This window comes from Capsicum annuum, chromosome 6 (genome assembly GCF_002878395.1).
Source record: "Capsicum annuum cultivar UCD-10X-F1 chromosome 6, UCD10Xv1.1, whole genome shotgun sequence".
In the NCBI taxonomy this organism is placed as follows: domain Eukaryota; kingdom Viridiplantae; phylum Streptophyta; class Magnoliopsida; order Solanales; family Solanaceae; genus Capsicum; species Capsicum annuum.
In genome coordinates, this window is record NC_061116.1 from 147388493 (window position 1) to 147402192 (window position 13700).

General features: G+C 34.8%; 1 protein-coding gene across 1 annotated transcript; it reads left to right on the forward strand.

The window, feature by feature from the left end:
- Positions 1-10314: 10314 nt before the first annotated feature.
- Positions 10315-13367, forward strand: LOC107873100 (AAA-ATPase At2g46620). The gene has a single exon (XM_016719827.2). The coding sequence runs from the start codon at positions 11640-11642 to the stop codon at positions 13161-13163; it is 1524 nt and encodes a 507-aa protein (XP_016575313.1). The 5' UTR covers positions 10315-11639; the 3' UTR covers positions 13164-13367.
- Positions 13368-13700: the final 333 nt, after the last annotated feature.

Consider the following 13700-nt stretch of genomic DNA (forward strand, 5'->3'; position numbering starts at 1 on the left):
GGGATACTGTGACAGACCTCATAGAACTTGATATAGTTGTTTTTAATGCTATCCTAGGGATGGACTGGCTCCATCGGTGTTATGCCACACTAGATTGTAGAACCTGAAAGGTTACCTTTTATTTTCCGAATGAACCAGTAATAGAGTAGGAAGGGCACTCTTTAGCACCTAGAGGGCACTTCATATCTTACCTCAGAGCCCGTAAACTTATTTCCAAGGGTTATTTGTATCATCTTATTCGGGTTAAAGATTCTAATGCCAAAAGTCTTCCTCTTCAGTCTGTCCCTGTGGTAAATGAATTCTCGAAAGTCTTTCCAGATGATCTCCCAGGAATACCGCCTGATAGGGAGATAAATTTTAGCATTGATATATTTCCAGATACCCGTCCTATTTCTATTCTGCCATATATAATGGCTCCTGTAGAGCTAACAGAGTTGAAAGAACAGCTAGCAAATCTCCTAGATAAAGGTTTTATCAGACCTAGTGTTTCACCCTGGGGTGCACTTGTACTCTTTGTGTGAAAGAAAGATGGTTGCCTGTGTATATGCATAGATTATCGTCAGCTGAATAAGGTCACTGTTAAGAATAAATATCCTTTTCCTAGGATTGATGACCTTTTTAATCAACTTCCGTGTGCTAAGTGTTTTTATAAAATAGACCTTCATTTGGGATATCATCAGTTGAAAGTTAAGGAGTCAGATATTCCTAAAATAGCTTTCCGAACCAGATATGGTCATTATGAATTCTTAGTCATGTCCTTCGGGTTGACTAATGCTCCTGCAGCTTTCATGGACCTAATGAATAGGGTCTTTCATCAGTTTCTAGACTTGTTTGTCATAGTGTTCATTGATGATATCTTGATTTATTCCAAAAGTGAGGAGGACCATGCCGATCACCTCTGAATTATCCTCCAGACTCTCAAAAATCATAGGTTGTATGCAAAGTTCTCCAAGTGTGAATTCTGGTTAAATGCTATTGCTTTCTTGGGGCATATTGTGTCTAGTGAGGGGATAAAGGTTGATCCCCAAAAGGTTGAGTCAGTGAGGAAATGGTCCAGACCCACGACTCCAACCGACATTCGAAGCTTCTTGGGTTTGGTGGGTTATTATAGAAGGTTCATAGAGAGTTTTTCTTCCATAACGGCACCACTTACTAAGTTGAATAAGAAAAAGGTGAAGTTTTTGTGGTCTGACTACTGCTCCTATTTTGACTATCTCGGAGAGTACAAAAGGTTTTGTTGTATACTGTGATGCATCCCGAGTGGGACTTGGGTGTGTTCTTATGCAGCACGGTAAGGTAGTGGCTTATGCATCTAGGTAGTTGAAGGTGCATGAGCGGAACTATCCTACTCATGACTTAGATTTAGCGGCTGTGTTTTTGCACTTAAGATCTGGCGGCACTATTTGTATGGGGTACACGTTGATATTTTCACCGACCACAAGAGTTTACAGTATGTTTTCTCGCAGAAAGAATTGAATCTCAAGCAGAGGCGCTGGATGGAATTGCTAAAAGACTATGACATGAGCCTGCACTATTATCCGGGCAAGGCAAATGTGGTAGCCAACGCCCTTAGCAGGTTGTCAATGGGCATCCTTTCTCATGTGGGGAAAGAAAAGAGGGAGATGGTGAAGGATATTCACCGACTTTCAAATCTAGGAATGCGACTTTGGGATTCCGAAGATGGGGGAATGGTTGTTCATCAGATAGCTAAATCTTCCCTTTGTACAGAAGTTAAGGAGAAGCAGGTTGAAGATCCCATCATAATGCAGATCAAGAAAGATGTGGGTCAACAGAAGGTGATGTCTTTTGAAATTGGTGGTGATGGTATTTTGAAATACCAGGGTAGGTTGTGTGTGCCAGATGTTGATGGTTTGCGGAAGAGAATCCTTGATGAAGCTCACGCTTTGAGGTATGTTGTTCACCCAGGCTCTACTAAGATGTACCATGATCTGAAATCTATGTATTGGTGGAATAATATAAAGCGTGATGTGGCTAACTATGTTGCCAAGTGTTTGAATTGTCAGCAACTTAAAGTGGAACATATGAGGCCAGGTGGTTCTTCCCAAGGGATAGCCTTGGCCTTGTGGAAGTGGGAGATGATTAATATGGACGTCATTACAGGACTTTTGAGGTCCCGAAACCAGTATGATTCCATTTGGGTGATTGTAAATAGGCTAACCAAGTCAGCTCATTTTCTACCTATCAGGACTAATTATTCGGGAGAGGATTATGCCAATCTTTTCATTGCAGAAATAGTTCGTTTGCATGGGGCACCCGTGTCCATCATATCTGACCAAGGTACATAGGTTTTTTCACAGTTTTGGAATCGTTTCATAAGGGTTTAGGTACCCAAGTGAATTTGAGGACGACTTTCCACCCTTAGACAGACGGGCAAGCTGAGCACACCATCTAGACCCTTGAGGATATGTTGAGGTCCTGCGTGATTGATTTTAAAGGTAATTGGGTAAAACACTTGCCATTGATAGAGTTTGCATATAATAACAGTTTCCATTCCAGTATTAAGATTGTACCATTTGAGGCATTGTATGGGAGAATATATAGGTCTCCAATAGGATGGTATGAAGTAGGTGAGATGCAGATATTTGGGCCTGATCTTGTTCATCAGGCAATGGAGGATGTGAAAGTCATTATAGAACGACTTAAGACAGCTCAGAGTCGTCAGAAATCCTACGCCGATGTTAGGAGAAGAGATCTAGAGTTTGAGGTTGGAGATTGGGTATTTCTCAAGGTTTCTCCCATAAAGGGAGTCATGCGATTCGGGAAGAAAGGTAATATAAGTCCTCGCTATATAGGACCATATCAGATTGTGAGAATGATAGGTGGAGCTACGTATGAGTTAGAATTGCTAGCTAGTTTGGGTTCTGTTCATCCGGTATTTCATATATCTATGTTGAATAAGTGTATTAGAGACCATTCTTTAGTATTGTCTGTCGAAGAATCAAAGTGACAGACTCCTTGTCCTATGAAGAAGAGCCTGTAGAAATTTTGGATCGCCAAGTTAGAAGATTGAGAAACAAAGAGGTAGCCTTAGTTAAAGTGTTGTGGAGAAACCAGAAAATTGAAGAAGCAACTTGGGAATCAGAAGTTAACATGAGAGCTAGATACCCAAACCTGTTTAATCCAATGGATGACGAAATGGAAGGTACAATCCTTGCCTTATTCTTTCTATGCCTTAATATGGTTGAAATTATGCTTGTCTGTGTCCTGCGTCAACATTCGGGGACGAATGTTCCCAAGGGGGGATATTGTAACGCCCCAAAGTTTTTCCTAGCTAAATTATTGTCCCTAAAGTATCAAGCATTGGCTTCTAAAATGATTATTACTTTTTTCCCTGTGGAATTTCTTAGATTTCAACTTTTCATTACGAAGATGATCGAATAAATTTGTTGTCGACATAAGATTCGTCCAAAACGGACACTCAGTGAAGGAGTTATGGTTAATTTAAGTCCTAGTCATAAAACACCATCATTCTTGTCCTTGGCATATCGCGGAGAGGGTGTAAATGACAAGGGTCAATTTCCAGTGAGATTCCGTGATGGTCACGCGTCGCGAAATAGGCCAAATTTTCATTCGTCAATTTCCAGTGAGCCACCGCGATCGTGGCGCGTCACGATAGCCCATGAAATCGGGCTCCCAGTTATATTTAATACCCATCTCATTAAGGGTATTTGGGGTATTTTCCAACACCTTAGCATCTTGAACACGAGATTTAATCCCTATTACACCAAAATACACCTACTCTCACCAAAATCCATCAAGAACTCTCCCAAGGGTTTCAAACAAGAATCCCAAATAACTCAAGATTTAACCGTGAAATTTCGAAACAAATGGGAGATTTGGAATCCCTAAGCCGTAGGCATCAAGGAGCATCCTTTTATTTCTTAAATAAAGGTACGCGGGGTTTTTCTAAAATCTCATGGGCATAGAAATCATGATTTTAAGAAAGGGGTTTTCAGATTTATGAATACATTCATGTTTTAGAAATCTTGACGGCATTGTTTTGGTCTTTTGACCTTCCCCCACATTGATTCGAAATTGTATATATATATATATGCTTGTGTTTTAAGGTTGATGATTTAATTGAGAGCATGACTTATGTAAAATCTCTCTCTTGTTTTGATTTTCCTTTACTTATCATATGCTATAGATGTTTTGAATGCATTATTGAAAAGCATGGTTTAAAATGTCTTGAATTGTGTTATTATTGGATTAAGATTTGGATTTCAAAAGAGAGGGTAGTTGTATTGATAAATGTTGAAAATATTCATATAATGAAAGAGTGCATGATTTTGCTAAAAACACATGACCACCATATGTTTGAAGGATTCTTGCATAGTTTTGATTTATGCTTCTGGACATGAAATCTCTTATATTATTTGCATGTTTGGGTGGTCTGAACTATGTTTTAATGAAATATCATACTTATTGTACTATGGCTCAAAAATAGGATTTGCAAGTCTTGGTGTGACGACACCAATTCAGATTATGCCATGATAATTCAGAACAGAATAGAATGCATGTTTGAAATCAGACTTTTCAGATGTTGAAACTAGAAAAACGCTTGAATCAGAACAAGATAAAATTGGGCATAAAGAGAGCTTAGGTGGTTCCTTTAGACAACTCGTTGCTCGAAATCATGATTTGCCGATCTGGGTATATTATATTACGCTGGCTAGTGCCGTGTGGCATATCAAAATTAGAAACTCCAACCCTTGCGGCACACTCAGGTTGGGGGCTTCCCCACTGAGTCAATGTTGGATTCCATACAGCCCGTAGAATTTTAGAATTGTAGGGGAGTACCACCTAACTCAGAAGTAATATAAAGAACAGACAGTGCATTGACAAGAATGACTTATGACTTTCAGAAAGTGCCCATGTGTTTGCATGATGTTTTAACAAATTGCTCTCCACTATTTCACTTATATAAAAATTTTATTTTGGATTACTTTGCGTACTGGTACATCTGTATTGACCCCTCCCCCCTCCAGCGTCTGAGGCTCAGTCTAGGGATCCAGAAAAGCAATAGATTTTATCAGACAGAGTTGCAGTGCCCAGTTGGTGAGCCTTCTTTATTCCAGAAGGCCTGTTTACTTTCAGACATCTATTATTAGATATGGTTTTGGTCTACTGGGGGCCTTGTCCCAGTTTCAGACAGTCGTCAGATTTTCATGTAGCAGAGATTTTGCAGATTGAGTTAGATGTTATTTAGATGTAGTTGATTTATAGTTTTCATACTTATGATGAATTCAGAATTGACCATGTTTTCGTAGCAGATTATGTTTCCGCATATTCTTTTATTATATGAATGTTGTGCATGATTACCAGATCGAGAAGGACGTTCCGAGCCTTCATGGTTCGGGATGTCCGTCACAGTCAAACCCTAGTTCGAGTCGTGACAATTATATCAAGGCTTTTTGCCTTACATGTTGATTATGTCTCATATCAATAAGATCATATTATTGTTTTTTCGAATTTTTTTGAGACATATATGGTATATCATTCTATTTTGTGGATTTTTCTGGTTGTTGCATCATGTGATATGTTGCACATATTGAACCTTGAAAATCAGGATTTTCTGGTAGAGCACATGTTACTCTAGTGCTCACACATGTTGTAACAGAAAATCACGATAATAATTTTTCTATGATACACATGTCGATTTTAAGCGTACATATTGATATGAAAAATCGTTTGAAGGACTAACAATGAAAGAGCAGATTTGGAGTATATGTTGGCTATTTCTTGCTACACTACCACATCATTTGGTTTATGTCTAAAAAACTTCAATGTTTGTAATTGTGGACTGATCTTGTGTTGTTGGTTGATGCAAGTACTGCTACAGTTCAACAGTGATGATTTTGCTTGACTGAACTATGTTGGATATGGCGTTCCACCACCAAATATTTATGACCACTGTCTATTTAGCCTGAGAATCATTTTCATAAAAATAAGTTTTTCAAAATCTTTTCTTTAAAAGTTAATGTTATTCAAGTGGGAGAATGTTAGAATTATTTATTTTATGTGGACTTAACATTAATTTTTTATTACGTTAAAGTAAAACGGACTGATGTTATTTGTTGGTGGAAAAGATACATGCCGTGTATTCATGCGTATTCATGGACCTGTATCCATTTCATGTTTTGGTGTGGTCTGAAAATAGTGTAGGCCTATAGTAGACCTGTGAGCCCATAATGAGGGGTGCACTAGGTTAAGACTTTTAAGCCTATAAATATAAGGCTAGGTCCCCTCTCCTAACTTTAACATAAGATGTATTCCCATAAGTTGCCAACTGTCATAAGAAAAGGAGAGAAAGACTCAGCTTAGTTCATCTTTGATTACGTATTGCAATGGCGGACAAAGGTACGCACCTTTCCTCTCATATATTCTGTTGCTTTTATAGGTGTTCTTGATTAAATTTGTTGTATGTTTCTCTATAAACCTAACATAGATAACTAGTTAAATAGATAATTTAAGAAGAAAAAAAAAACTTTTAGCCAATACTAAAACTATCGTTAAAACTAATTATGCTCTTACACATATCATAATAAATCTACAAACTATAAAAGCATGTTATTGAGGATACACTTAAAGTTTAAAGCTAAAAAGTTTAATAAATATAAGAAGTGTCATACATATCATAATAAATCTACAAACTATAAAAGCATGTTATTTAGGATATACTTAAAGTTTAAAGCTAAAAAGTTTAATAAATATAAGAAGTGTCATTTCCTTTAGTTTTAAACGATAATTTAAATTGCATCATTTATAGGTTAAATGGGTGAAAGATAATACTCCCTCCGTCCATTTTTTTCTTATCCATTTTAGACTTAGCACACACTATAAGAAGCAATAAATAATAAGGTTAATTAATAAGAGAAAATAGTCTATTACCCCCAACCTTTAGTTGAAATTCCAACTACACACTTAATCTTTAAAGGTGACCTATTACTCCCGTGAACTATTTTAAAGTGAAATTATTACTCCCTGAACGCTGACATGGCAAGAGAGTGTGTTTCACTCTCTTTAAAGAGAATGAGGACGATTTTTTTTATTAAAAAAATATTTTTAACATTTCTTTATTTTCTTTATTCATTTTCTTTATTCATTTTTAATTATTCATTTTCTTTATTCATTTTCTTTCTTCTTCTTCATCTTCTTCTTACAAACAATGACATCCAACAATTCATCATGACATCGAAAATTAGTTTATCATTTTTCTTATCTCCAAGCACAAAATCGATTGGTTTCGACTTCAAATTCGTTGAAAATTTTAAAATGGGTATTGTTCATTATTTCCAACTTCAAGATTGTCGGAATTTTAAAACCGCTATTGTCCATTATTTACGACTTCAAAGTCATCGTAAATTTTAAAATGGTTATTGACCATTGTTTCCGACTTAAAGGTCATTGAAAATTTCAAAATTCTCTATTGTTTCCGACTTTAAGGTTATTGAAAATTTTAAATTCAGTATTGTTCATTGTTTCCGTCTTCAAAGTCGTTGAAAATTTTGAAATTGGTATTCTTCGTTGTTTTTGGATTTTTGATTGTCGGAAATTTAAAAATTGATATTGGTCATTGTTTCCCGAGAATTTTCAGGTTTGAAGTCGAAACCAATGAAGGTTTTCTACTTATTTTTAAAAACAAAATTAATATTTCTCCCACCTTGCTTCACCTCCCAAACCCACAACCAGTATCACCACATCTCCATCCCCACAAACACTGAGAATCCATTTGCATACAAAACTCTAAGACACAAAAATAACCTTCTAAGGAAGAGAGAATCAATAATAAACAAAGCAAAAAAAAACTCAAGAAAATCCTTTGTCATACAAAATTTAAGGTAAACTTTACTGATTTTGCATTCCAGAAAATGCATTTTTGGGTTAAAAAAAGGAACAACGAAATTTCTCAGTAATGAACTGAACGTTGTGTTACTTGAAGTTAACTTAATATTTAATCTTAAAATTGGATAGAAATTAGATAAATTTGTGAGAATAGATTGGGAGCATTTTTGGGGTCTTTGAGAAAAAAAAGAAGAGGCTGAATGAAAAATAGAGCACGATCCATGAAAAAATAAATTCATTTACTATTCTCTCAATTCCTCTTTATCGTTCTTGACCCAAACCACTACACCACCACCATGGAACACCCATAGCCTTTGGATCAGAGCAAAACCACTGCCAGAAATAACCACCATTGACGACAACATCTGAAACCTCCATTCACGCCTAAAAACTGAAACCTTCATTGTCTCCCTGCACCTTCATCCTAGATAGCTTCTTCAATTTTTTTTAAAAATTGAAATGGAACTTAGATCTATTTCTTCGTTATCTTCTTCACTTTTGTGTTCATTGTTGGGGGGAGTTAAAGAGGTCAAGGCCGGATTTTAAATCGTCAAAAGAAAAGAGAATGAAATGGGGGAAGTTCGAATTTTAGATCGTCGGAAGAAAACAGAATGAAATGAAAAAGGAAAGAAAAAATAAAGATAAAGCATAATAAATAAAAAATGGTCTATTACAGTTGTTGGACCAAAATGACTTTTGAGATTGAAGAAAGAGAAGAAGATGAAGAGAAAGGAGAAAGATGAATTGAAAGGGAAATGAAGAAGGAAATGTAGAAGGAAAGATGAGTAAAAGAGAAATAATGAAGTAATAATTGTAGAATGAAATGAATAAAAATTTGATTAAAAAAATTAAATATATTTTACACGTGTCAAAAACGCATGTATCTCACCCCTCAACATAAATGTGGTTATGGATTTTTAAGGGTGTTATAATTTTAATTTTAAATAGTTCAGGGGGGTCATAAATTCGGTAAAAAGGGTTCAGGGGGTAATAGGTCACATTTAAAGATTGAGTGTGTAGCTGGGATTTCGACTAAAGGTTGGAGAGGTAATAAATCATTTTCTCTTTATTATATCACCTTTTGAATATAATAAATTTAATATTTTGAGAATGCATTAAGTAATAAATAATATTTAATAATAAGAATAAAATAAATACAAATGAATAAATTATCCATTAATTTTTTAAATTGAGCAAGTATTATTAAATATCTAATTTTAGTAAGATGAACAGTAAAAAGATGCATGGACGGTGGGTAGGGCTGGGCATAAAATACCAGAAACTGAATTACCAAATCAAATCGAAGAATTTGGTATTTGGTATTTGGTAATTCGATATTTGGTATGATAATTGAGAGTAAAATTTTAAAATTATGGTATTTGGGTTCGAAATTGGTAAAAGATATTACTACCATTTGGTATTTGGTATTTACCGAATACCAAATTATTGTTAACTGACCATAGTCTATACTCATAGGCCACGAGTCCAACTACAAAAGGTCAAAAAAAGCTCACAACCCAAAAGTTTATAATACTATATTAATTTTAAAATTTTAAAATGAAAATCACTTTTAAAATTTTTATTATTAGCAGCAGTGGACAACATGTTCAAATATGAAGTTATTGTTTCATATTACTCGTGTTTTCTTCATTTTGGTTCTATCTATCAAGACAACCTGAACTTGTGTAGTCTTGATGCAACTTTTAGGTATATCTAAGTTATGTCCAGTGGGAGAGTTGATGCAGAGATACTCATTTCCTGCCATATCTAAGTAATAAAAAAGGTTTGACACTATGTTATATGATTTTAACTATCTCATAAGTTATTCTTGATGAAAGGGTCAGTAAATTCTTTTATTTAAACTCACTAACTAGTCACCACGAGGCAAATATTTGAGGAACAGATGTAGCTATTATCTTCCGAAGCCATTTCTTCCTTAAACAGTTATTATGTTAAATCAGGAGATGATGAATGAGCTATAAAACATTACTGATGAAGTGTTAAAAAGTGTTGTTTCCATAAGGCATAGGGCAGAAACTTTATCTTGTGTTTTGATTCAGTTCTAAAGTAAACTGTTATCGTTGGCCTAGAGTAGAGTCTACCAAATTTAACTTTAATATGGTATTATCAAATACTGTACCGAATGAAGTTTAATTTATCGATTACCGAATTACCAAACCGAAGTTTAATAGTATGGTATTTGATAAGTACTTTCATTTACCGAATCCGAATTATGATAATACCAAATCTAATACCGAACGTCCACCCCTAACGGTGGGAGTAGCAGAAATAGAATTTAATAGGTTCATTATATTTGGACCAAGAGAGTAATATACTTTATTCTGTGAGGAAAGAAAAAAGCACCAATGATTGGAACAAGACGCATGAATGTTAGTTTGGTCGACTATATAACACACTATAGTCAACACAGATGAGCAGGAAATTAAAATATCAACTAGCAAATATATACAAAACGTGATTAAACTTGTAAACTACAAGTAGTACATGTATATTCGTTGAAATAGAAAAAGAAAATGCTCCTTCGTACATACATCTTGGTCACAAATCACAATCAAATTTGTCCACAAGTATTTTTAAGTAGATAACACTTAATAACACAAGAAAAAGCTGGTCCAAATAAGTAACTATGAAAATTCTGCTCGTCTTACTAGGAAAGAAACTAGAAAATACATGTATTGTCCTACTATAAGAATATAACAGCTAGCTAGGAATAGTATACAAACAATTCTCCAATATGTAAGCACGAGGGGGGAAATAGAGCTTATATTCAATGCATGGACAGTTTAAATAATTTTTATTCATCAGTACATTAACAAAATACGCTCTACAGCAACATCGATGTAGTTATTTAGTACTCTATTCGGTTTTATTTGTTATATTTTAAATTGACACATCTATTAAGAAAAATAATTAATAACATGACTACTTTTTATCGGAGTATCCCTATTAAGTGATGCTTACATTGTATCTTGAAACTAATTGAAAAAAAAATAATTAATATTAAGAGTGAAATAGAAAAAAATTGTAGTAAAACTAGAAATTCAATTAGGAAATTAGTAACAAGTAAAAGCGAACGGACGGAGTAGAAAGATCCACCAATATTGTACTATTACCAATTAATTACACTTATATAATATAAAATTTTTACCCTAATATAATTTACGCTCAATATTTAACACTATTACATGCTCAGTTCCCAAAAATCAAGGAGTTAAAATTTTATAGAACGCCAAAGTAAATAACTGTTTATCCTATCAAACCATTTAAAAGATGTTTATGAGTCTTCTTAAAATATGAATTTGATAACAAGTACTTAAATATTTTATCTATTATAATAGATAAATATAACTTGATAATATAAAAATTATTTATGTCTACCGTGCATATTGCTTAAGTTGCTAGGATATGTATATAGTCAGATAAGCACGGCTAGTGCCAGCTAGTAGTGTACAAATAGCTGAAAAATTAGAAAACTAAATGACACACAAAATCTATATTCTTATTTGACCAATTAAACCAACCAATTCTTCTGAAAACATTTTCAAAAATATAGGAAACCACATGCCGGGTTTTAGCCGTCATCCTAACTTCAAACCAAACACCGAATCCATTTAAAAAGACAACTTTTCATTATTCAACATTCCAATTGCACTTTACTACTAAATTGTGTTTGGGCATTTTATCTTTACCATTACAAGCACCACCGTCGACTACCACCGATATTATTGTCAACCACCACATGTTCTTTTGCCATGTATCTCTATTTGTTAGTAATCATTCCTTTGTGTTTCCTTGTGAAATTTCTATCAAAAACTTCCTTACTACATATTATCAAGAAATGGTTGCGTTTGCTAGAAGACAAATGCTATGTGTACCAATTCTACAAGGTCCCTCAATTCAACCACAACATGCAGGAAAATCAACTCTATCGAAAAATCAGCACTTACCTGAATTCTTTACCCTGTGTTGAGAATTCTGATTTCACGAATCTTCTCTCGGGAAACAAACCGAGTGATATCAACCTCGTACTCGATACGAATCAGAAGATCGCTGATGATTTCCTCGGGGCCAGAATATTTTGGATCAATGAGAAGGATGAAAACGGTCTCAAATCGTTTGTGCTGAAGATAAGGAGGACTGATAAGCGTAGAAGTCTTCGTCCTTATCTTCAACACATTCACTCCAAATTCGATGAAGTTGAGCAGAGGAGAAAGGAAGTGAGATTGTTCGTCAACATCAACGGTGAATTTAATGGAAACAGACAGTGGATATCAGTGCCGTTTACTCATCCAGCAACATTTGACACTGTCGTAATGGAACAGGATGTGAAGAACAAAGTCAAAGCTGATTTGGAAACGTTCCTGAAATCAAAGCAGCATTATAATAGAATCGGCCGGATTTGGAAGCGGAATTATTTACTATACGGACCTTCTGGGACAGGAAAATCAACATTCATTTCCGCAATTGCAAATTTCCTAAGCTACGATGTGTACAACATTGATTTGTCAAAAGTTACTGACAGCTCCGATCTGAAATTACTTCTATTGCAGAGCACGAGTAAGTCGTTGATTGTCATGGAAGATCTCGACATGTACCTGTGTAACAACTCTACAGCTGTAAGTTTCTCTGCGATTCTCAATTTCATGGACGGGATTTTTTCGTGCTGTGGGGAGGAACGAGTTATGATATGCACGATGAATAGCAAAGATCAGATTGATCCAACGGTTCTAAGGCCTGGAAGAATTGATCATCACATACACTTCCCTTTATGTGATTTCAATGCATTCAAAAGTCTAGCCAGTAGTCATTTGGGATTAAAAGATCACAAACTTTTCCCACAGGTGGAGGAAAATTTTCTAAGCGGGTCGGTTTTGAGTCCGGCGGAGATTAGTGAAATCATGATTTCAAACCGGAGTTCGCCAAGCAGGGCGTTGAAATTGGTGATTTCTACTCAGCAGAGTAACCGTAAGCTCGTCCCTTCAAGAACATCCGATAAGATTGAAACAATACACAGTAACACTGAGGCCGACCTAGCACCTAAGTATCCACTATGGTTGAGCAAATCTAGATCGGTGCGACCCGTGGAGGAATCGGATGAGTCGGATAAGTGCACACAAGGATTGATGAAATCTAAATCGGTTCGACCCATGGTGGAATCGGTGGAATCGGCTAGATTTGGCAAGGAAAGTGTAAATGAGCTTAGAAAGTTTTATGGACTTATAAGGATAAAGAGTAGTAGGAAGAAATCTTTAGATTTTGATGCCTCAGAAAAATAAAATTCTAGGGATGGCATTGGTAGCTAGTTAGCATGAAGAAGCATTTATCTTGTTCAAAATTCAAATAGGTGTGACATGAATTTTTAGTTTTGGGGCTCCAACAATTTAATGGATCCTTTGTTAGCTCATCATCTCTTTCTTTAGTGTAATTCCAATAATGAAAAGTAAATTTAGAGTGAGAACATTAATATGAGTTCATGTAAATAGGATTCATTATTATCTTTTTATTTGACTCAGGTTTTAGAAACTTACTCCGTAAGTAGATGAATTTTAAATCACCTTTTTGAAGCATTAAATTATGATTTCTTCAATAACAATGTTACTCCTCATTTTTTTTTACATCACTGCTGCTTAGGTGTGGTCATATTTTGGTTTAAATCAAAAAAATTAAAAAATTAAATTGAAATTTAATTTTAGTTTCGGTTTTTTAATTTTTTAGATCAAATTTAATTTGTAATTTTAAAATTTCAATTTTTCGGTTCGATTTTTAATTTAAAAAAATCAGTTAAACCAAAAACTGAAATTTTATAAATAAAT